The 24,775-nt window shown below is 45.8% G+C and overlaps 1 protein-coding gene across 1 annotated transcript in view; it reads right to left on the reverse strand.

Annotated features, from left to right (window-relative positions):
- LOC144597720 (uncharacterized) overlaps positions 1-18,989 on the reverse strand; it is a 50,397-nt gene extending 31,408 nt beyond the window's left edge. The window contains exons 1-4 of the mRNA XM_078407251.1: positions 18,926-18,989; positions 18,524-18,682; positions 16,524-16,624; positions 7,829-7,953 (exon numbers count right to left, since the gene is read on the reverse strand). Of these exons, the coding sequence (XP_078263377.1) occupies positions 7,829-7,953; positions 16,524-16,624; positions 18,524-18,682; positions 18,926-18,989 (449 nt within the window). The remainder of the gene's footprint in view (positions 1-7,828; positions 7,954-16,523; positions 16,625-18,523; positions 18,683-18,925) is intronic.
- Positions 18,990-24,775: the final 5,786 nt, after the last annotated feature.

Here is a 24,775-nt window from a genome sequence, read left to right on the forward strand (position 1 = left end):
TTTGGAACACTGGCCTTCATCAGTCAGAGTATTGAGAATAGAAGTTGGGAGGTCATGTTACAGTTGTATAAAACATAGGTGAGGCCGCATTTAGGGTATTCTGTTCAGTTCTGGGTACCATGTTATAGGAAAGATGTTGTCAAGCTGGAAAGGGTACAGGGAAGGTTTATGAGAATGTTGCCAGAACTAGAGCGTCTGAGATATAGGGAGAGGTTGAGTAGACTGGGACCCTATTGCTTGGAGTACAGGAGGATGAGGGGTGATCTTATAGAGGTGTATAAAATCATGAGAGAAATAGATCGGGTAGATACACAAAGTCTCTTGCCCAGAGTAGGCGAATCGAGGACCAGAGGACATAGGTTTAAGGTGAAGGAGAAAATATTTAATAGGAATCTGAGGGGTAACCTTTTCACACAAAGGTTGGTGGATGTACGGAACAAGCTGCCAGAGGAGGTAGTCGTGGCTGGGACTATCCCAACTTTTAAGAAACAGTTAGACAGGTACATGGACAGGACAGGTTTGGAGGGATATGGACCAAACATGGATTGGTGGGACTAGTATAGCTGGGACATGTTGGCCGATGTGGGCAAGTTGGGCCGAAGGGCCTTTTTCCATGCTGTGTCACTCTATGACTCTATTGAGAATAGTACACATTACTCCAAGAGGAAATATCCTCTCCCCATCCACCCTGTCAGGACTCATCAGTGTCTTATATTTTCAATTAAATCCCCTCTGACTCTGCTAAAGTACTGGATATTCAAGTCTATGTTTCCTCATAAGGCAACCTGCTATTCCAGCTATCACACATATTTACTTTCCGAATGTAGACACAAAATGCTGGAGTAATTCAGCGGGACAGGCAGCGTCTCTGGAGAGAAGGAATGGGTGGCGTTTCAGTCGAGATCCTTCTTCAGACCCGAATTGCTTACTATGCCTACCTGTTAATTTCTGTAAATCACGTTCTGACAACTAGGTTCTATGAACCTTATTCTTTCCCAGTTTCTCACCATTTAGTGAGTTCTGTTTTTATTTTGTTATCCAACATCATATTTCTGTGCATGATACTCAACCTGCCATGTTTTTGCCTATTCATTTAAACTATTATCACTTTGCAGTCCTTTGGCATCACCTTGTCTGCCAACATTTTCATCTAGATTTGCATTGTCTAAAAATCTCGACACATTATATTCAGCCCTCACGTAAGACCATGACATCAACTCTGTAAAGTTGTGATGTGTTCGGAGATGGTGGATTAGACCAATCTGTTCTCTAATGTTTCTTCCACACAAGTTTCAGAGCTGGAGGGTTGCTGTAACATCAATAATTCTTTGCTGCCTTCGATCTAGCTGCCTCACACAAACAGGTACATAAGGACACATGTAAAATTAGAAGAATGATTTCAATATATTATCAAAGTTTTGCTTTATTGAAATGAAAATACTAGAGTTGGTGGACATATACAGCGAGTAAGAATGAACAAGTTGTTTGTTGGTTCAGACAGTGTGACTAATAGGGTGCCATAGGGAACCATGCTGGATGTTAGCAATTTGTTAGTCGGATGATGGGATCCAGTTTAATATAAGATAGACACAAAATGCTGAAGTAACTCAGCGGGACAGGCAACATATCTGGAGAGAAGGAAATGGGTGACATTTCGGGTCAAGACCCTTCTTTAGATTGGTTATGGAGTAGGGAAATGAGAGATATAGACAATGATGTAGAGAGATAAAGAACAATGAATGAAAGAAATGCAAAAAAGTAACGATGATAAAGGAAACAGGCCATTGTTAGCTGTTTGTTGGGTGAAAACGAGAAGCTAGTGTGACTTGGTCGTATGGTTTAATATATGTGGGTTTGTCCATGATACAAAACCAAGTGTCATTATCGCTTGTGAGGGTGTTGCAGGGAGGCTTTAGGGCGAATGCAGTAAACAGGTTAAATGAAACGACAAGGTTGTGGAAGATGGAATGTAACAGGAAAAGTTACAGAAAAAGTAAAGAGTGCAGTAATTTTTAAATGGGCAGTGATTGAGAGATTTTGGTACTCAGAGGGACCTGGGTGGCCTTTGACATGGAGCACTGGAGGATGACATGCAGGTTCATTAAGCAATTGAGAAAGCAAGTTGATATTGGCCTTTAAGGCAAAAATATTTGAGCATAAGATTTAATGGCGCTCTAAACTGATTTATGGGCACATGGAATGTTGTGTAGAGATCTAGTCTCCATTACTAAGGAAGGATGTTCTTTCCGTGAAGGGAGTGCATGGAAGGTTCACCAGATTGATTAGAAGCCAAAGGGACATATAGAGTCAAAGAATGATGGATGATCTCACAGAAATATCTTGAATTCTTAAAGGGCATGGCAGAATAGGTGCACAAATGATGTTTTTCCTGGCTCCGTCACTGGCATGAGTGTCAATATGAAAATAAACCGTATGCCATTAAGGAAAGAGGAGAGAGGAGATTCCTTTACCAGGAGTATAGCATGTCTTTGGAGTTTGCAGTGCAAGAGGGTTGTGGGTTCTTTATATCCTAATGTTTGCAGTTTGATAGATTTTTAGATATTTAGAAAATAACATGCAGAAAAATGGTACTGAGGTAAAAAATCCACCATGATGTAGTAAAATGATAGAGCAGGCATGAAGGACTGAATCACCTACTTCCGCTTTGCCTCTCATCTAGGTATGCTCTTAACTTCCTTGTGTACATCCTATTGTTCCTGCTCCTCAGGTGCATTTCCTGCAGAAGACCCATCATCTGTTTCCTTTGTCTAATTCTTAGCAAAATAAACAGTAAAATTAAATGCAAAGTTTTGACCTGACTGGGAAGCAAGCTGCCCTACAGGAGACAGGCAGCAGGAATAACTATCAGGAACTTGACTGGGCAGATTATGTGTGCATTCTGAGGATCAGTGAGGAAGACAATGTTTCCTGGTATCTCCATTGATGGGATGGGAGCCATATTTTAAATTCTGTTGATTGCATAAAAATGGGCAGCATCCTAAACAGCAATTATAAATTACAAAGAGATTTTAATAGATTGAGCAATTTGGCAAAATTTGGCAGATGAACTTTCATGCATGCAAATGTGAGATCATTCATTTGGACAAAAGAAAATTGTGGCAGATTATCTTTTTAAACTGTGAAGAAAACTTCAGCTAGGATTGGGAAGGTCATGAAGTCTTGGAGCAAAGAATAAGGCAATCGAGCCCATCAAATCTACATCAACTGTTTGAGAGATTTTTGTGTTTGACCTGCACCCTGAATCTGGCTTTAATGTGTGCCCCGGCTGTCCTCTTAATTACAGACAGATTAAGGTGACATAAAAAGAACATTTCATATCGCAGTGGTGACTTTCTCAAACAGGTTGGTTTATTAAGGTTTTATTTCAGTAAATACTGGAGAGCATTCCTGAGAGCTCAAAAATACCCCGCCATTCTAAAAATCTCCCAGTACTTCATAGCATTCTCACCGTAACAGTTACTTGTGAATTCTACAGTTTAACAATAAATTATCAAGATCCTGCTCTTAATTATTCACAAAATGCTGGAGTAACTCAGCAGGTCCGGCAGCATCTCGGGAGAGAAGGAATGGGTGACGTTTCGGGTCGAGACCCTTCTTCAGACTGATGTCAGGGCGGGACAAAGAAAGGATATAGGTGGAGACAGGAAGATAGAGGGAAATCTGGGAAGGAGGAGGGGATGGGAGGGACAGAGGAACTATCTAAAGTTGGAGAAGTCGATGTTCATACCACTGGGCTGCAAACTGCCCAGGCAAAATGTGAGGTGCTGTTCCTCCAATTTCCAGTGGGCCTCACTATAGCACTGGAGGAGGCCCATGACAGAAAGGTCAGACTGGGAATGGGAGGGGGAGTTGAAGTGCTCGGCCACCGGGAGATCAGTTTGGTTAATGCGGACCGAGCGCAGGTGTTCAGCGAAGCGATTGCCGAGCCTGCGCTTGGTTTCGCCGATGTAAATAAGTTGACATCTAGAGCAGCAGATGCACTAGATGAGGTATTCTTAATACCTTCTTAATTAGTTAACACTTAATACTGTTCTTAATTAGTCTGATTTATACAGGACTGGTTACCCTGTCCTTCTTGTAGAAAATGGTTCCTTCTTTGTGGGCCTGCAGTCCCGAATTGTCCTCCATCCTCACTCCCACATAGCTATATCTGTTCTAATGAACTCTGCCATCTTTGTTGTAATTAACCCTATTTTGCAGTCTCAGTACCTTTCCATTTTAACTACTGCACTAGTCTTTTCTGTCATGATTTTCAAGTTACCTTTACCAAGTTAGCCTAATTTCCCATCATCTTCAGGTACATAGAGTAATTGAATCATACAGTGTGAAAACAGGTACTTTGGCCCAACTCATCCATGCCAGCCAAGATGCGCCATCTAAGCTTGTTCCATTTTCCTGGACTGGGCACATATCCCTCTAAATCTTTTCCATTTATGTACCTGTCCAATTGTATTTTATCTTGTTGTACCTTCATCAACTACCTCCTCTGGCAGTTTGTTCCATATACCCACCACCCTCTGTGTAAAAGTTGCCCCTCAGGTTCCTATCTCCCACCTTAAACCAATTCCCGACACACGGGATAAAAACCCTCTGCATTCACCCAATCTATTCCCTCATGAATTGAGCCGGCCACTCAGATGGAGATATATTTGGAGGCACACTGGGGACAGACAATGGCCGGGGGCTTTTATTAAAGAAAGAACCCTTACCTTTGGGACGCCAATGTAGGTTCGATGTCTGGTGATCTCGGTGCTAATCCTCCAGCGAGCCTGCCTGCAGCACCAGAATTCTTATTATTGAAATCGATGGATTATTTGAAATCGATTCCAGTGGCAACGTTTAAAACCTCCTATTCAGGCTCTGTGGTTACATGGTCTCAGAGAGAGACTTTCGAAGACAACGAAAAGGCATGGAACCACAAGGTGTACTTACTGCGTTCCCTGAATGTTATCTTCCTATCTGAAATTACTCAATGGTTCAATCATTGGTTCAATGGAACTTTATCTGTCACATATGAAACTGCACAGTGAAACTTTTTTTGCATATATTACACATGCTGGTGCCACCATTTTTCGCACCGTTATTCAAAGTCTAAAGTGCGGTCAGCCCGCACGCTCGGTGTACTGGAGCAGTTCATTCGAACAGATGTCCCTCTCCTCCTTGTCCGGCCTTCTTTGTGGCCCGGGAGCGCCTCCTGCAGCCAACCTTGAAGGCACTGGAGGCAATACCCCAGTTCACTCCCCTATCCTCCCACTCACAATGCCCGATGTCTCCAGGGTTCCTCCCATTTACACGGTCGCATAAGCCTTCGGGCAGGTTCCCCTTTTTCGCCGAACGACAAAATGTCTCTTGTGGTGTAGCTCCTTGGCATTTACTAACTCACTCCCACTCCCCCAAGGTTACTTGCAGCCTCATCCTGGCAACAAACAATTGTACATTCCCATCCAAATCATTCCCATCCAAATCATTGATAAGGCAGTGGAGGCCAATTCTCTGAATGCATTCAAGAGAGAGCTGGATAGAGCTCTTAAGGATAGCGGAGTCAGGGGGTATGGGGAGAAGGCAGGAACGGGGTACTGATTGAGAATGATCAGCCATGATCACATTGAATGGCGGTGTGGGCTCGAAGGGCCGAATGGCCTCCTCCTGCACCTATTGTCTATTGTCTATAAAGATGAGAAACTGCAATGGTCCAGCACTGAATGCCAAGGCATACCACAAAAAAAGTTCAAAAAAACAGCCTTCCACCAGCACCCCCTGTTTCCTACCATTAAGTTAATTCTGCTACCAGTTAGATCGCCGGCGCGCAATCTAATCTTCCAGTGCAACCTACCATGCAGAACTTTATCAAAGGTCTTACTGAAATCCATATGGACTATGTTTTGGACTGAGCCGGGGCCACAGCCAAAGGAGCAACATCGGCATCCTATTAACAGAACTGGATCAACCCTCCCACACCTCGTCAGCCCTACTCCTTACAACCAAGGCAGTTTGAGCTGGGTGGGGAAGAAGAAGTGTGGGGCACCTCCCTACAAGCTGTCATAGAGTCATGAGCATGGAGATAGGCCTTTTGGCCTAACTTTCCCACACCGACCAATATGCCCCGTCTACACCTGTCCCACTTGCCTGCATTTAGCCCCGATCCCTCTAAACCTGTCCTATCCATGAATCTATCTAAATGTTTCTGCAACGTTGCGATGGTACCTGCCTCATCTTGTTGCATACACCCACCACCCTCTGTGTGAATATTTTGTCCCTCGGGTCCCTAGTAAATCTTCCCCCCTCACCTTAAACCTATATCCTCTGGTTCTCAATTGTGTTTCCCTTTTGCAGACTTGGAGGAAGTCCGAGATGCTAGAACAAACCTATGACTGCCAGTGCCTCCTCACCTGTCCACACACAGAGGGACTGTGCCACCACACACACTCAGAACTGTTCCTAGCCATTACCTTTTTATTTGTAAACTAGACCAAGTGGACCCGTTGGGCCCAAACCTCTCCTGCATTGGTCCAGCACCCTCTCCTCCCCCACTCCCCCCATCACCCTCCCCCCTATTCCCACCTCCCCTCACCCCCTCCCTCATCCACTCACCCACTCCATCCCCCCTCAGCCCCCCTTATCCACCCCTCCCCCCACTCACCCATTCGATTTCCCCTGAACCCCCCTTATCCCCCCACTCACCCACTCCATCCCCACAACCCCCCTCTCGCCTCCCCATTCACCCACTCCATCCCTCCTCAACCCCCCAAACCTCTCCTGCATTGATCTAGCACCCTCCCCTCCCCCACTCCCCGCCTCACCCACCTACTCCATCCCCCTTCAACCCCCGTTATCTCCCTCTCCTCCCCCTTTATCCACTCCATCCCCCGTTATCCTCCCTCCCACTCACCCGCTCCATCTCCCCTGAACCCCCCTCCTCCCCTCCCCCCCCACTCACCCACTGCAACCCCCCTCCTCCCCTCCCCCATTTACCCACTACATCCCCCCTGAGCCCACTCCCCCACTAAATCGGGGAGCATCTCTATTAGATCGATGGTCCCCAACTGCGCATGCATGTACTGACGTCGAAAATGCAGTTCGTCCTCCCGGTAGGGAGGGGGGGGGAGCGCATTTATTAAAGTTAGCGGCAGCTCGTCGGCTCATCAGCTCCCCTCCCCCCCATCTTTGGACCCCCCCTCCCTCATTGGCCGCCACTTACATCACTCGGGCGGGCCCCATTGTGATGTCAAATGCTGAAGATGGTCAGCGTAAGTTTAAAAGGTAATTTTTTAAACTTTAAAATGTCTATGACCTTAAAAATATAAGACCAATTTGAATGAAACTTGCATTAGGGTGACCCCAGGACAATGATGAGTAAGGTGGGCCTAATATTGTCATGCTATCATCTGACGGGGGCACAAAGATAAGGCAGGATCATTCCCCCAACCCCTTCCCCTCCCCCCTCCCTCCCACCTCACTCCCCATCCCCATCCCCTTCACCCCTACCCCCATCCCCCCCCTCCTCCCTACCTCCTTTCTCCCTCTCCCTCCACCCCCCCCCCCCTCCACCCTCCTCCCCCTCAACCCCTCCCCTCCCTCGGCCCAACCATGGACCCGTTGCCGGGCGGGGAGGCCCCCATGGCCTTGGGCGGGCAAGGGGAGACAGGGAAAAGGCACTGACCTCGGCCCGGTTTCTCCTGGGGTCCTCTCCTGCGGGCCGGGCATGGAGCCGAAGCCGACCGGTGGCGATGGCGTGGACCCGTTGCCAGGCGGGGAGTGTCTCCTGGGGCCGTGGGTGGGTGAGAGTGGACAGGGAGAAGGCACTGACCTTGGCCCTATTTCTCCTGCGGACCATGCATGGAGCCGAAACCTCTCCTGCTGCTCGGCTGTGATCAGCAGGGAGCGGTGGGGACGGCCATCTTGTGGATCCTCTGCCACCACCACTGCGGTGCGCTGCACCACGGGAGGAAGGTCAGACACGGGGCACACCAGGACGGGCGCCAGTCCTCCCGGGGGGGGGGGGGGGGGGGAGGGCGAGCGCATTTATTAAAGTTTATTATGTAACTTGGGGTTATTCAGACCACAGGAGAATGGTGAGTAGGGTGGGCCTAAAATTGTGCCACATTAGAATTGATTGAAAGAAATTATTCCTAACGGAGACATGAAAAACTGCAGATGCTGGAATCTGGAGCAAAGCCAAACTGCTGTAGGATCTCAATGGATCAGGCAAAATCTGTGGAGGGAAATGGACAGTCAGTGTTTCTGATCAAGATCCTTCATCTGGACTTAGACGAGAATAGAGAGGAGATAGCCAGTATGAAGTGGTGGCGGGTGGCAAGAGCTGGCATGTGATAATTGTATTCAGGTGAGGAGGGGTGGATTGGTGGATGGAATTAAATGAGGGAGAAAGAGGTGGAGATAACAGCAGAGACTGGGACATAGTTGGTGGAAGTAACTAGCGACTGCAGATAACTAAATCTGATGGGAAAGGCATAGGAAATGTGGGATCAAATAGGGAGCTTGAGCAGACAGGAATAGTGGGGGAAGGGATCCCGATGGGAGGAGTATGTGGATTATGGGCAAATGGAGGGGATGCGTGAGAGGGGGAAGGTGCAGTGGGAAAGAGGGGTGTGAGTGGGAGGGTCTGGGTGTTGAGAGGGAGTGAAGGGAAACAGGATATCTGAAATTAAAGAATTCAATGTTCATGTCATCAGGTTGTAGACCACTGCGATGGAATATGAGATGCTGGCTTTTAGTTGGCCTCACCTTGGCAGTGGAGGGGGCTGAGGACAGACAGGTCAGTGTGGAAATGGGGAGGGGAATTGAAATGGCTAGCAATCATGAACTCCAATTGGCCTGCAGGTACAGCAGGCAGTGAAGAAAGCCAATGGAATGTTGGCCTTCATAATAAGAGGAGTTGAGTATAGGAGCAAAGAGGTCCTTCTACAGTTGTACCGGGCCCTGGTGAGACCGCACCTGGAGTACTGTGTGCAGTTTTGGTCTCCAAATTTGAGGAAGGATATTCTTGCTATTGAGGGCGTGCAGTGTAGGTTCACTAGGTTGATTCCCGGAATGGCGGGACTGTCGTATGTTGAAAGGCTGGAGCAATTAGGGTTGTATACACTGGAATTTAGAAGGATGAGGGGGGATCTTATTGAAACATATAAGATAATTAGGGGATTGGACACGCTAGGGGCTGGAAACATGTTCCCGATGTTGGGAGAGTCCAGAACAAGGGGCCACAGTTTAAGGATAAGGGGTAGGCCATTTAGAACGGAGATGAGGAAGAACTTTTTCAGTCAGAGAGTGGTGAAGGTGTGGAATTCTCTGCCTCAGAAGGCAGTGGAGGCCAGTTCGTTGGATGCTTTCAAGAGAGAGCTGGATAGAGCTCTTAAGGATAGCGGAGTGAGGGGGTATGGGGAGAAGGCAGGAACGGGGTACTGATTGAGAGTGATCAGCCCTGATCGCATTGAATGGCGGTGCTGGCTCGAAGGGCTGAATGGCCTCCTCCTGCACATATTGTATATTGTCTATTGTCTATTGTCTATTGCAATCATGAACTCCAATTGGCCATGGTCGACAGAGAGGTGAGGGGTTTGTCAAAATAGTTGCCTGGTCCCCGCTTAGTCTCACCTATGTAGACAAGGTCACATTGAGAGCACTGAATGGAAAAGACGAGGTTAGCGGAGTTGCAAGAGAATCTCTGCTGCACCTGGAAGAGCCAGTTGGATCCCTGGAGGGAGGTGAGGGTGTGAGGGACGCCAAGGCGGAGGGACATGTGCAGCACTTTGGTCAACGTGGGTTGTTTTTAAATGTGCTATACAAATAAAATTGACTTGACTTGACTTGACTTAACATTGAACATACAGGATGTACAACGCGCTCTGCGAAGGGTCAACCCACACAAGGCTGCAGGCCCGGATGGAGTTCAAGGAAGGGTACTTAAGGACTTTGCTGAACAGTTGGCTGAGGTATTCACCAGGATCTTTAACCTGTCGTTATTTCCGGCTAAGGTCCCCAAGTGCCTGAAGTCGGCTACCATAGTGCCGGTGCCGAAAAAAGCAGAAATCACCAACCTGAACAACTACCGTCCGGTTGCCCTAACTCCTATAATCATGAAGTGCTTTGAAAGGCTGGTCCTCTCACACATCAAATCCAGCATCCCTGCCTCACTGGACTCGCATCAATTTGCATACAGGGCAAACAGATCAACAGAGGATGCCATCTCTCTGGCTCTTCACACTGTCCTGACTCACTTGGAGAGACAGGGCACGTACGTGAGGATGCTATTCATTGACTATAGCTCTGCCTTCAACACGGTCATCCCCACCAAGCTCATCACCAAACCCCACCAAGCTCATCACCAAACTCCACCAGCTAGGCCTCAGCTCGTCGTTATGCGACTGGATCCTGGACTTCTTGATGGAGCGACCGCAGGCAGTGAGAATGGGCCCGCACCTGTCCTCCACTATCACCCTGAGTACCGGCACACCACAGGGCTGTGTTTTGAGCCCCATGCTCTACTCCCTGTTCACACACGACTGTGTTCCTGCATTCGACACCAACACCATTGTCAAGTTTGCAGACGACACAACGGTGATCGGGCTGATCACCAACGGTGATGAAACAAACTACAGAGCGGAGGTGCAGAACCTGGCGGACTGGTGCTCAAATAACAACCTGTTCCTAAACACCTCTAAGACCAAGGAGCTGATCATCAACTTCCGTAGATCACACAACGGGGAATACGCCCCGATCTTTATCAATGGGGACAGTGTGGAGAGAGTGTCCAGCTTCAAGTTTCTGGGCACTCACATTTTGGAGGATCTCACATGGTCCACGAACATCACTGCACTGGTCAAGAAGGTGCAGCAACGACTGTTCTACCTGAGAACACTGAAAAAGTCTGGTCTGCCCCAACAGCTGCTGACGACCTTCTACCGCTGTACCATAGAGAGCATCCTAACACATGGCATCGCTGTGTGGTATCTCAGCTGCACGGAAGCAGAGAGGAGAGCTCTTCAGCGGGTAGTCCATAGAGCTCAGAAGACTATCGGAACACAGCTACCAGCCTTGGAGGGCATCTACAACACACGATGCCTCAGAAAAGCCACCATCATTCACAAAGACTCCTCACACCCCTGCAATAGTCTGTTCGAAATTCTACCATCGGGCAGACGATACAAGGTTTTCTACGCCCGCACCTCCAGACTCAGGAACAGCTTCATCCCCAGGGCCATAGTTTTTATAGCACATCTGTCAAAGTTTGAGAATCTTTGTGGATCTGCCAAATGTTCTCAGATGCCTAAGGAAATAAATATACTGATGTGCTTTCTTGATCACCACATTGGGGAGCAGGTTTGGTTGCTGTTGATATGGGTGCCAAGGAACATGAAGATGTCAACTGTCTCGACAGCAGCTGCATTGATGAGGACAGAGTTGGGTTCATGCCTCTCTTTCCTTGGGGCAATAACGATTTTTTGTTTTGATGACATTAAGGGCTAGGTTATTGTCCTGACACCATGGCACAAGGTTTCCGATGAGAACATCTATGTCAGGATGCCATTTGTTGACTACAGCTCAGGCTGCAACACCATTACATCGAATAAACTTACCCCTAAGCTTCTGGATCTTGGCCTTGGGATCTCCATCTGCAACTGGCTTCTGGACGTCTTGACTGGCAGATTTAAGTTGGTTAGAATTGGACATCAAATTTCCTAACCCTGACCCTCAACACGGGTGGCCCTCAGGATTGTGTGCCCAGACGTTTGCTCAGCACCCTGTACACCCATGGATATGTACAGTGCCTTCTTGATCCCTTTCTCTCAGTTTCTCCCCTACACCACATCCATTCCTGAGGAGAGGTCTTCCACAGCAGGACAAGGGAGATGTCCTCCCTCAGGAAATGAGGCCACCGCTCACTGTTATTAATGGTGCTGTCAACCACATTGTTTTACAGATGCAGTGCAGAAACGGGCATTTTGGCCTATCGAGTCTGCACCGACCATCAATCTGCCGTGCAATAGTTCTATCCAACACACTAGGGATAATTTCTCGAAACTATTTCACCTGCAAACCTGTACGTCTTTGGAATGTGGCAAGAAACTGGAGAACTCAGAGAAAACACATAGAGAAAACATATAAACTCCATACAGATATAACATCCTCAGTCAGTATTGAAACTGTGTCTCTGAAGCTGAAAGGCAGCAACTCTACCGCGACACCATTGTGCTGCTATTGTGCCATGTCTTCCATTTCTCATACACTGTACCTGCTCTACCCCCATCTAACCAGAGAGAACAGGGATGTAGTCACCTTGGCTTAATGTTGTATGTTCTAATTAAAATGTGAATTTTGAATATATCTGTTCAGCTTGATCTTAAAACACCCCTTCCTCAGTGAAATTAAAACTGCCAGCACACTGAAAGCAATAGTGAATGTCATTGTGAATATCTGACTTTGCTTAGAGGTCGATCTGCAGATATAAAATGTTGTTCACATTTTCCAAGTGCTTTGTTTACATCAGTGGCTGACAGCCTAATCAATGAAGCAGACCCTGTTTCTCACTCCCTCAGATTGGCGCAGTTGTGTGGATTTAACTTTATTCTTGTCCATTGCCAGTAAAGAAACTAAACAGTTGCAACATAAAATAAAAGCAGAAATGCTCATGCAATAGCTGCAGAGAGAGAAAAAGAGAGTCAATGACCTTTCACTCGAACTGGGAAAAGTTTGGAATACAAGTTTTAAATTGCAGAGAAAGTGGAGAGGCTTGAAATTGCAGAAACAGCTGGTGAGAACAAAAGGTCAGTGAAGGGATTGGGAATGGAATGTCCTTTTGTCAACTGATAAAGGACCATGAAGGATAATGAATAACAAATAACATACCTAGTGTAAATAAATGGGGGGAATATAACTCCTGGAATTACTATAAGTGCAGGGAGAAAAAGGGAAAAAAAGTGTTTGGTTAAATTTGGCACGTTCACAGAGCAAGTTCACAAACAAAAAATCTTTCAGTGATGGAATAAGCAATCGGAGAAGAAGAATTATGATTATCTTCCACCGGAACAGTGGAATTAAAAGAAATTAAAGATCATTCGTACTAAAGTGTAAACTGGATAATTATACTGCACAGAGTCACATGCCTCAGGCAGAGCAGCAAGAGGATATCATTGATAATGAAACTTGATAGGATATCATTCAACTAGGATGCTCACAAAAACTTTTAATTGCATGAAAGTAATTTAAATAAGCAGATCACTGATGTTGTTGAGAATGTAGTTGCTCTTCGTACAGTTCTGGTGAAAAATTATCGCCTTAAATGTTAACTCTGTTTTTTTCTCTTCACATGTGCTGACTGACCTGCTAAGCAATCCAGCATTTTCTGTTTCCATGTGCAAAATTAGTGTAGAACATTGAACGGTACAGCACAGGAACAGGCCGTTCGGCCCATGATGTCTGTACTGAGCATTATACCTACATGATCCATATCCCTACATTGCCTGCATACACATGCGCCTATCTAAAAGCCTCTTAAATAGCACGGTCATATCTGCTTTCATCAACATCCTGGTAGCATGTTTCAGACACCCACATCTCTGATTTAAAAAATTGCCCTGCTCATCTCCTTTAAACTTTCCCCCTCTCAATTTAAAGCTGTGTCCTAGTCTTTGTCATTTGGAGGAAAAAAATTGCCTCTATCCTATCTATGCCTCTCCTATGTTTATGACGTTTATTATTAAGTTCTTCCCTCTGTCCCTGAAGCTTCAGAAAATAAATCCATGTTTGTACATTTTCTCCTTATAGCTAATATGCTCCAATCCAGCAGTGTCCTGGTAAAACCTTTTCTGCACCCTCTCCAAAGCCTCCACATCCTTCCTGCAATGGCACAACCAGAACTGAATAGAATATTCCAAACGTGACCTAATCAAAGTCCTAAAAAGCCGCAATATAACTTCCTGACTCAATGGCCCAACCAATGAAGGCAAGCATACCACATGCTTTCTTTACCACTCTATCTACTTGCATTACAACATAAGTCACCATGGATCCCATGCATCTTATTCTTCTGCATCAGCCTACCACAAGGGTCCTTGTCAAATGCCAGCTAAAGTCCAGGTAGACAATATCCATGGCCCAACATCATCAATTACCATCCTCATCTCCTAAAAGAACTCAATCAAATCAGAACGGCATGACCTGCTCTGCACAGCCATGCTGACCACCCAGAATTAGTTCAGTCTCTTCCAAATGCCAGTAATTCTTATCCTGAAGAATCCTCTTTAAGAATTTCTGTACCACTGATGTGAGACTTACTGGCCTATAACTTCCTCAATGTTTCCTATTTTAAGCAAAGAAACAACATCTACAGCATCTTCACCTGTGAGTAGAGAGGATATATGGACCTTCATCTAGGCCCAGGCAATCTCCTCTCTTGCCTCTCTCAACAACCTGTTCCATCAGGCCCTAGGGGATTATCCACTTGTCTTCACGAGTCTGAACACCTTTTTCTTCTCAATCTCAAACTGCCCTGGCATATTAGTATTCTCCAAACTGATCTCACCGTCCTCCATTAACTTATCCTCAGTGAAGACCAATGCAAATTACTCATTTAGCACCTTGCCTACATCTTTGGATGCCAAAAAATTAGTTCCCCCTGTCTCTGAAGCTTCAGAAAAGCAATCCATGTTTGTTCAATCTCTCCCTATAGTTAATATCCACCAAACTAGCATCCTTCTTTATCCTCAAATAAGGATAATTTATAATTTAAGGATAATATTAAATTATTATCTCTCTCCATATTTACCTTCTTGTTTTAATGTTCAAATAAAGTGCCTTGGGATTTTCTTTCATCTTACATTTCATGGCCCCTTTAGCCCTCCTAATTCCCTGCTTGAGTTCTTTCTACTTATGTTATATTCCTAAAAACCCCTATCTGATTTCATTTTCCTAAACCTTACATAGGTATTTTTCTTGGTGACTAGGACTCTGCAATGGACCCGAATGAATACATCACTGTTATTATCGTCTTCCTAAGGAAATGTGTGGAGGATTGTGTTCTCACAAGAACTATCCGAGTGTTCCCCAACCAGAAGCCTAGGATGAACCAGGAGGTCAGTGCATGCTTTGATATGGACAACACTGATGTGCCTTCACGGGCCCTCATAGCCCCTGATGGTGTTACAATCTCAGTCGCAGAGGCCGACATTAGAAGATCTTTCAGGGATGAACCCTCAGGAAGCATCTGGATCTGATGGTATACCTGGTCATATTCTTAAAATCTGCGCAGACCAACTGGCTGGAATTTTTGCAGATATTTTCAACCTCTCATTACTGAGGTCAGAGGTTCCCACCTTCATTAAAAGGGCATCAATAATACTCAAGGGCTCAAGAAAAGTAAGGTGCTGTGCCTCAATGACTATCGACCGGTGGCGCTAACGTTCATCCATGGTGATAAAGTGCTTTGAAGGTTGATTATGGCGCATATTGACTCCGACCGCGACAAGAACCTGGACCCACTATAATTTGCCTAGTGCCACAAAATTTCAATGGAGGATACAATCTCACTGTCTCTCCACTGCCTATTATGTTCATTTTAAACAGGCAAAGATTTATGGGACAGAGCCAAATCACCCCATCCTCTGCTGACTCTATCATAGAAATTAGATCTGCTTTCACAAAGGTGGAATCTTGGAAAGTGTCCAGCCCGAATGGAATCCATGGAAGGAATCTAACAGTGTGTGGCAACTAATTGTCCACAGTCTTTGTTGACAACTGCATGTTCTCACTTCAAACAGTTTACTTTCATATCATATCATATCATATATATACAGCCGGAAACAGGCCTTTTCGGCCCACCAAGTCCGTGCCGCCCAGCGATCCCCGTACATTAACACTATCCTACACCCACTAGGGACAATTTTTACATTTACCCAGCCAATTAACCTACATACCTGTACGTCCTTCACTGCTCCATTGTTTCAGTCCCCATGAAAAGTAAAGTGAAGTGATCTGTCTCAATAACCACTGTCCGAAGGTATCACAAAATGCTGGAGTAACTCAGCGAGTCAGGCAGCATCTCTGGAGAGCAGGAATGGGTGACATTGTGGGTCGAGACAGAAGGGTCTCGACCCGAAACGTCACCCATTCCTTCTCTCCAGAGATGCTGCCTGACCCGCTGAGTTACTCCAGCATTTTGTGATACCTTCGATTTGTACCAGCAGCTGCAATTATTTTCCTACACAATAACCACTGCCCGATAGCTTGAACATCGACCACTGTGAAATGCTTTGAAAGATTGTTAATAGTCTACATCTGCACCAATCTTCTGTACAATCTAGATCTCTTGCAACTTATGTTCAGGGAAAATAGGTCCATGGAGAATGCTAACCCCCTTGCATTACATTCAGTGCTTGATCACATTAACAGTAAGAACCTTCAACATTAATGTTCCTCAGGGGTTTGTGTGCTCAGTCCCCTGCTCGACTCTCTATACACCCATGATTTTGTGGCCAAGTACATCTCACCAACTGATCCTTAAGTTCGGCGATGATACCACAGTTGTTAGCCAGATGGACAATAGTGATGAGCCAGAGTACAGGATCGAGATCGGACACCTTGTGCATTGCTGTCAGAAAAACATTCTAGCCATTAATGTCAGCAAGATGAAATAGACAATGGACAATAGGTGCAGGAGTAGGCCATTCGGCCCTTCAAGCCAGCACCACCATTCAATGTGATCATGGCTGAACATTCTCAATCAGTACCCCGTTCCTACCTTCTCCCCATACCCCCTGCCTCCGCTATCCTTAAGAGCTCTATCTAGCTCTGTCTTGAAAGCATTCAGAACATTGGCCTCCACTGTCTTCTGAGGCAGAGAATTCCACAGATTTACAACTCTCTGACTGAAAACGTTTTCCCTCATCATTCTAAATGGCCTACCCCTGATTCTTAAACTGTGTCCCCTGGTTCTGGACTCCCCATACATTGGGAACATGTTTCCTGCCTCTAACGTGTCCATCCCCTTAATAATCTTAAATGTTTCAATAAGATCCCCTCTCATCCTTCTAAGTTCCAGTGTATACAAGCCAAGTCGCTCCAGTCTTTCAACATACGACAGTCCCGCCATTCCGGGAATTAACCTAGTAAACCTATGCTGCACACCCTCAAAGCCAAGAATATCCTTCCTCAAATTTGGAGACCGAAACTGCACACAGTACTCCAGGTGCAGTCTCACTAGGGCAACTGCAGAAGGACCTCTTTGCTCCTGTACTCAACTCCTCTTGTTATGAAGGCCAACATTCCATTGGCTTTCTTCACTGCCTGCTGTACCTGCATGTTTCCTTTCAGTGAATGATGCACTTGGACACCCAGATCTCGTTGTACGTCTCCTTTTCCTAACTTGACACCATTCAGATAATAATCTGCCTTCCTATTCTTACCACCAAAGTGGATAACCTTACATTTATCCACATTAAACTGCATCTGCCATGCATCCGCCCACTCACACAACCTGTCCAAGTCACCCTGCAACCTCATAGCATCTTCCTCACAGCTCACACTACCACCCAGCTTTGTGTCATCTGCAAATTTGCTAATGTTACTTTTAATCCCTTCATCCAAGTCATTAATGTATATTGTAAATAGCTGCGGTCCCAGCACCGAGCCTTGCGGTACCCCACCTGTCACTGCCTGCCATTCTGAAAGGGACCCATTTATCCCCACTCCTTGCCAACCAATTTTCTATCCATGTCAGTACCCCAGTACCATGTGTTCTAATTTTGCCCACTAATCTCCTATGTGGGACCTTGTCGAAGGCTTTCTGAAAGATAAGTTACACTACATCCACTGACTCTCCCCTGTCCATTTTCCTAGCTACATCCTCAAAAAATTCCAGAAGATTAGTCAAGCATGATTTCCCCTTCATAAATCCATGCTGATTCGGAACGATCCTGTTTCTGCTATCCAAATGCTCCGCAATTTCGTCTTTTATAATTGACTCCGGCATCTTCCCCGCCACTGACTGATGTCAGACTAACTGGTCTATAATTTCCTTTTCTCTCTCTCCCTTCTTTCTTAAAAAGTGGGATTACATTAGCTACCCTCTAATCCACAGGATCTGATCCTGAATCTACAGAACATTGGAAAATGATCACCAATGCGTCCACGATTTCTAGAGCCACCTCCTTAAGTACCCTGGGGTGCAGACCATCAGGCCCTGGGGATTTATCAGCCTTCAGTCCCATCAGTCTACCCAATACCATTTCCTGCCTAATGTGAATATCCCTCAGTTCCTCCGTCATCCTAGGATCTCTGGCCACCAGAACATCTGGGAGATTGTTTGTATCTTCCTTAGTGAAGACAGATCCAAAGTATTGGTTCAACTCATCTGCCATTTCCTTGTTCCCCATAATAAATTCCCCTGCTTCTGTCTTTAAGGGACCCACATTTGCCTTAACTATTTTTTTCCTTTTCACATACCTAAAGAAACTTTTACTATCCTCCTTTATATTATTGGCTAGCTTACCCTCGTACCTCAACTTTTTTCCCCGGATTGCCTTAGTCAATAGTTTCCTGTTGACCAAAGGAAGTGACATAACCCTCTCCTCGTCAATGGAACTTCTGTACAGATGGTCGACAGCATCACGTTTCTTGGCATCCATATCACTAGCAACCAAACTGGTCACTGCATACAGATGTGATAACAAGAAAGCTCGTCAGCATTTTAACTTTAAGAGGCCTCTGAGAAGATTTGGCATGTCTGTGAGGATTCTCTCGACCTTCTACAGATGCACCACAGAAAGTCTTCTGATGGGTTGCATCTCAGTGTGGTTTGGCAACTACTCTGTGCTTGATCACCTAAACCTACAGTGAGGACGGAGGAAACCCAGTCCATCACAGAGTCATCAGTTCCTTCCATCCAACTCACCTTCACAGTACATTGCTTCAGGAAGGCTGGAGGTGTCACCAAGGATGCCTGCTTCCCTGGCCATTCCTTATTCTCCCTTCTACCTTCTGAGAGAAGACACATGGGCTTGAAAGCCTAGACCTCCAGACTTAAGATCAGCTTATTCCCCATGGCTATCAGACTCCTGAACCAATGACCTCTTTCCTATCTCCTTCTCAGAGGTGCTGCCATTTATTCCTACTCTGAACATTCCTACCCATTCCTACATCATTCAGTTACTCTATTATTGCATTTAGTACTTCCTGCACTATATTCTGATGTCTTACACTTGTTGTGTATTTATTGTTGTATTTATCCTTACGGTAAACTGTTTATCTTTGAGCTTCATTCGAACAAGGAACTTAATTCAACCCTAGCGTTTGTGACAATAAACTAATCCGAATCTGAATCTGAATGAACGCGAACAGGGTGCTGGTTATCCGAGAAACTTCAAGTGCTGTCTGTGGGACTTACACACTTGCGTCCCAAGATAGTCACAGGCCTTTTCCCGGGGTAGGAAAATCTAAATGGAGAGGTCATGGATTTTATGTGATGATTTTATAGCGGTGTGAGGGACAAGTTTGTCCACGCAGAGGGTGGTGGTCACATGGAACCATCTCCAGAGCGGTATCAGAGACTGATACAACTGCAACGTTTAAACTATATTTGGACAGGTAGATGGATAGGAAAGGTTTAGGAGAATATGGGCCAAGCGCTGGCATATGGCATTAGCCAGATTGGCCATCTTGGTCAGCATGGACCCGAATGGGGCCGAAAAGTCTGTTTCCGTGCTGCCGGTTATTGCAGTGCTACAAGTTTGCTTCCCTCGTCCGTCCCGCGTCCATTCATTCCGCTGAAAAAAATGATCGACGCCGGGGCAAGGCAACGTATTTATTGTAGGGCACGGGAAGAGGCAAAAAAAACACTTTCAAGCGGTTCTCTTTGACCCGACAGTAAATATTTTCCTTATCTTTTGTCTTTTATTTGTTTGACTGGTTCGCCAACAAGAAATAAACGACACAACGGTCTGGACGACAAGAGATAAATATCTCATTTGTGATATAAGAAAATAACTGCAGATGCTGGTACATATCGAAGGTATTTATTCACAAAATGCTGGAGTAACTCAGCAGGTCAGGCAGCATCTCGGGAGACGTTTCGGGTCGAGACCCTCATTTGTGAGCAACATTAGCCGATCACTTTGCATAAAAGTGCAAGTGAAATGATACTATGTGTAGGTATAAAGTTTACAATCTGGCACTTGGTGGAGCAGCAATCGAGTTGCTGCTTTACCACGTTCGATCCTGATTTCGGGTGCGTCTGTACGGAGTTTGTACGTTCTCCCCGTGACCTGCGTGGGTTTTCCGCGGGTGCTCCGGTTTCCACCCACACTCCAAAGACGTACAGATTGGCCGGCTAATTAACTCCAATTTAAAATTTGTAAATTGTCCCTCGTGGGTAGGATCGTGTACGGGGATCGTTGGTCGGCGCGGACTCGATGGGCCGAAGGGCCTGTTTCCGCGCTGTGTCTTTAAACTAATCTAAACGGTGCACAATTTGCAAGAAAAAAAGATTGATTGGCAAACAGGGGCACCAATACATGCAGACTGTGAAAAGGGCGTGAATATTAAATATTACTCTGCACAATGCCTGTCTTGTCAAAGGGTCGGGTCTGGCTACATTCACGCCAACAGTGGCTTCAGAAGCCTTGAACTTGAAATTTCGTCGGCTGAACTGCATCAACTGGAATTGAACTAAGTGGCAACAGGAAATGCCGCGAGTCGGTAATCCTAAACTCCCACGGTGATTAGCTGTTGCTAATGTTGGCTCACGCGTAATCCGTGTGGAAATCTCCCAGCCGGGGATACTTACCGTGAGATATGGAAGACTGATTTGTGAATTATATCTGCTCATTCAGATTTCTAGAGCTCAAGCGACGTTTAGTTCCATTGTGACCACAGGCAGAAAACTGTGCAGTATAATTGCGAAGTTAAGCAGTCCGAAATTAACCTCAAATCAGTCTTGCATTTTAAATTCCAATTATTTATCTGTTTTAAAGAAGCAAGAACATGCTTGCCGATGCTCTGTTCGGGGGTCGCTGTCACCCAACGTCAACCAATGGCTGATGTCGTCTGAAGAAGCGTCTCGACCGGAAACGTCCCCTATTCCTTTTAGACAATAGACAATAGACAATAGTGCAGGAGGAGGCCATTCGGCCCTTCGAGCCAGCACCGCCATTCAATGTGATCATGGCTGATCATTCTCAATCAGTACCCCGTTCCTGCCTTCTCCCCATACCCCCTGACTCCGCTATCCTTAAGAGCTCTATCCAGCTGTCTTTTGAATGTATTCAGAGAATTGGCCTCCACTGCCTTCTGAGGCAGAGAATTCCACAGATTCACAACTCTCTGACTGAAAAGGTTTTTCCTCATCTCCGTTCTAAATGTCCTACCCCTTATTCTTAAACTGGTTCTGGACTCCCCCAACATTGGGAACATGTTTCCTGCCTCTAACGTGTCCAACCACTTAATAATCTTACACGTTTCGATAAGATCTCCTCTCATCCTTCTAAATTCCAGTGTATACAAGCCTAGTCGCTCCAGTCTTTCAACTCACTCCTCCTCCTCACTCACCACATTCAAAACATCACTGAAGTCTCACCTGTTCAGTACTGCCTTCAACCACTGAAGGTCACCTCACCTTCTGTCTCCTTTCTCTGTTCGTTTACTTATTTATCTATTTATTCACTTCTCTATGTTCTATAAATCCCTGTAAAGCGTCTTTGAGTGTATGAAAAGCGCTATATAAATGTAATGCATTATTATTATTATTATTATTATTATTATTATATGATAGTCCCGCCATTCCGGGAATTAATCTAGTAAACCTACACTGCACGCCCTCAATAGCAAGAATATCCTTCCTCAAATTTGGAGACCAAAACTGCACACAGTACTCCAGGTGCGGTCTCACTAGGGCCCTGTACAACTGCAGAAGGACCTCTTTTCTCCAGGGATGTTGTTGACCCGCTGAGTTACTCCAGTTTGGGGTTTTTTGTCCATCTTCGGCGAATGATTCATTTCCATTATCGCGATCCATTGATCCACAGACAACGAAATTCACCCTTCACACTGGACCTTCCCTGGTTTATAATGAAAGCGGTAAACGAGCTCCTTGCTACCCTCACAGCTCACCTCACTCAACCAAAACAGTGATACTAGCTCATTCCGGGAGGTTATTTACTCCAGAAGGCTCCCGCATCTTCGCCCTATGCGTTTAAATCCAGGCTGTCGGTGTTCAGGCCGCAGCCGGCGCTGGGCGAAATTCCGCAGCCCGCGTTTCCTTCTGATGGGAAAAAGGCTGTGACAAAACTCTTGCATTTGTCGGGAGTTTGCGGATGGGGGCGATATTCTTCCAGTGCAGATGTGAGTGGTTGTAAAACAAGACGGATGCCAAGGAGATCGCGAGCTTCTCTTGGATGCAATAAACGAGACAAATTTCACTGTTTAACAGCCACAAAATGCTGGAGTAACTCAACGGGTCAGGCAGCATCTCTGGAGAAAAGGAATATGTGACGTTTCGGGTCGAGACCCTTCCTTATTCAGATTTCAGAGTCTGAAGAAGGACTCGACCCGAAACGTCACATTCAATTTCTCCACAGATGCGGCCTGACCCGTTGAGTTACTCCAGCATTTTGTGCCTATCGTCGGTGTAAACCAGCATCCGCAGTTCCTTCCTAGGCTTTTCACTACTTCCCGGCCAAGTATATCGAAGAAGGGCACTAAGCAACTCCAAAGTTAAAATCAAAGTAACTAACAATGTTGTCCATCCGACAGCAGTTGATTGCAAAATCTGTTTGGGTGATGTTGCCGTGACCCGAGTCGTGGTTGTGCATCTGCTCTCCTTCCGTTCCCTTGCTGTGACTTCGCACCTTGCGAGGAATGGCGGAACGCAGTGGGCCCGCTCAAGTTGTGTGTAACAGGAGTCGAGCAGGGGACCGCCAGCGGACTATAGCCCCCAGTTTAAATCCGAATCAGGGGAGATGGGCACAAATTGCTGCCGTAACTCGTCGGGACCGGCGGCATCTCTGGAAGGAAGGAATGGGTGACGTTTTGGGTCGAGAACTTGGGGATCCGGCCTGAGATTCTCGCTGCAGAATGTATTGGTAAAATTCCTTTCGATCCAGCGACAGTAGAAATGATCTCGATATACTGTCTCATACCTTGTTCATTCTTTTTTGAAGTATTCTGGATTTTGAAGGAAATGTTGAAGGAACGGCCGACATAGTTGGGTGATCAAAGACCATTGCTTTGTTTGTTTAATTGATTTAAATATATAACATGGAAACGGGTCCTTCCGCGCACCGAGACCACGCCGACCATCGATCACCGGTTCACACTCGTTCTGTTATTCCGCTTGCGGATACATTGCCTTCAGGCTGCGGGCAATTCACGGAGGCCAATTAACCGACAAACCCGCGGGAATTTTGAAATGTGGCAGGAAACCGGAGCACCCGGAAGAAACTCACGCGGTCACGGGGAGTACGAGCAAATAGAAACAATACGTGAAGTAAGAGCAGAGCTCAACGTCTCCGGCGCTAGGAGGCAGCAACTCTACATTTTTTAAAAAATACTAACACTGGAACATAAAATAATGGTCCGATTTCCTTTACAAAGTGTACTTGGTCGAAATGGACTCATCAAGGCTCTTGAAGACCTCCTACTCGGGGATGAGCATCTTGTGTTGCAGAAAGGTTACGAAAATATATATTTGTAACAACAATGAGAAACACAAGGCACAATTCATGATTGCAAGAGTCGAGAAGCTAAAAATAGGGAAGTAGATTTAAAATAACTGGAGCAGGGATTATAGCACTTTTCTTTTTTTGGGGGGGGGGGGGGGGGGGACTAGAGATTGTTAAGAGCCTGGAATTCGCTACCTGAATGGTCAGGAGAAACACGCGGTACTTCTCACCACAGTTAACGACCGCGAGGCTTAACAGTGAATTGGGCGTCGTGTTGCAATTGTTTTTTGCCCAGCGCATTATGATGTGCAGTTCATTGTTTCAGGGCGGAATATCAATCCCTGGACGAGTAAACAGGGAATATCAATCCCTGGACGAGTAAACAGCTCTGTGTAACGTCGCGAATCTACACTGCAGTTGGGAGTAGATAGTACAGCGCGCAGCCGAATAGACTGGAGAAACAATGTGTACAAATGAAATTATTTGACTGGGAGCACAGAGTTCTGTACTTTCCTTTCTCGTCGCCAATGGCACGAAGTTCTTGTAAATTCGCTACAATCCGTGTTACCAATTTGTGACTCTATGACTTTTCTCATAAAAAGACCCAAGACAAGGTGTCCCTCCATCTGACTAAAAACATCTAGTGTAGGAAGGAACTGCAGATGCTTGCGTACACCGGAGATAGATACAAATGCTGGAGTAACTCAGCGGGACAGGCAGCATCTCTGGAGAGAAGGAATGGGTGACGTTTCGGGTCGAGACCCTTCTTCATGGTCTCGACCCGAATCGTCACTCATTCCTTCTATCCAGATATGCTGCCTGTCCCGCTGAGTATTCCAGCATTTTGTGTCTATCTTAAATATATTTAGTGGTGGGCTTGGCGATCTTATATCAGAATTAATATATCATTATATCATAATTAATATCTTAATGATATCATGATATCATTATGATCTTATATCATAATTGAACGGACATTGATGTGTGCAAGTTGTGCCGAAGGGCCTGCTTCCACACTGTATCACTCTATGACTCTATGACTCTATAATGCTGTAGGTTTTGTAGAGAAGAACGCAGCCGTGTGCAGC

The sequence above is a fragment of the Rhinoraja longicauda genome, chromosome 10 (genome assembly GCF_053455715.1).
Source record: "Rhinoraja longicauda isolate Sanriku21f chromosome 10, sRhiLon1.1, whole genome shotgun sequence".
NCBI lineage: Eukaryota > Metazoa > Chordata > Chondrichthyes > Rajiformes > Arhynchobatidae > Rhinoraja > Rhinoraja longicauda.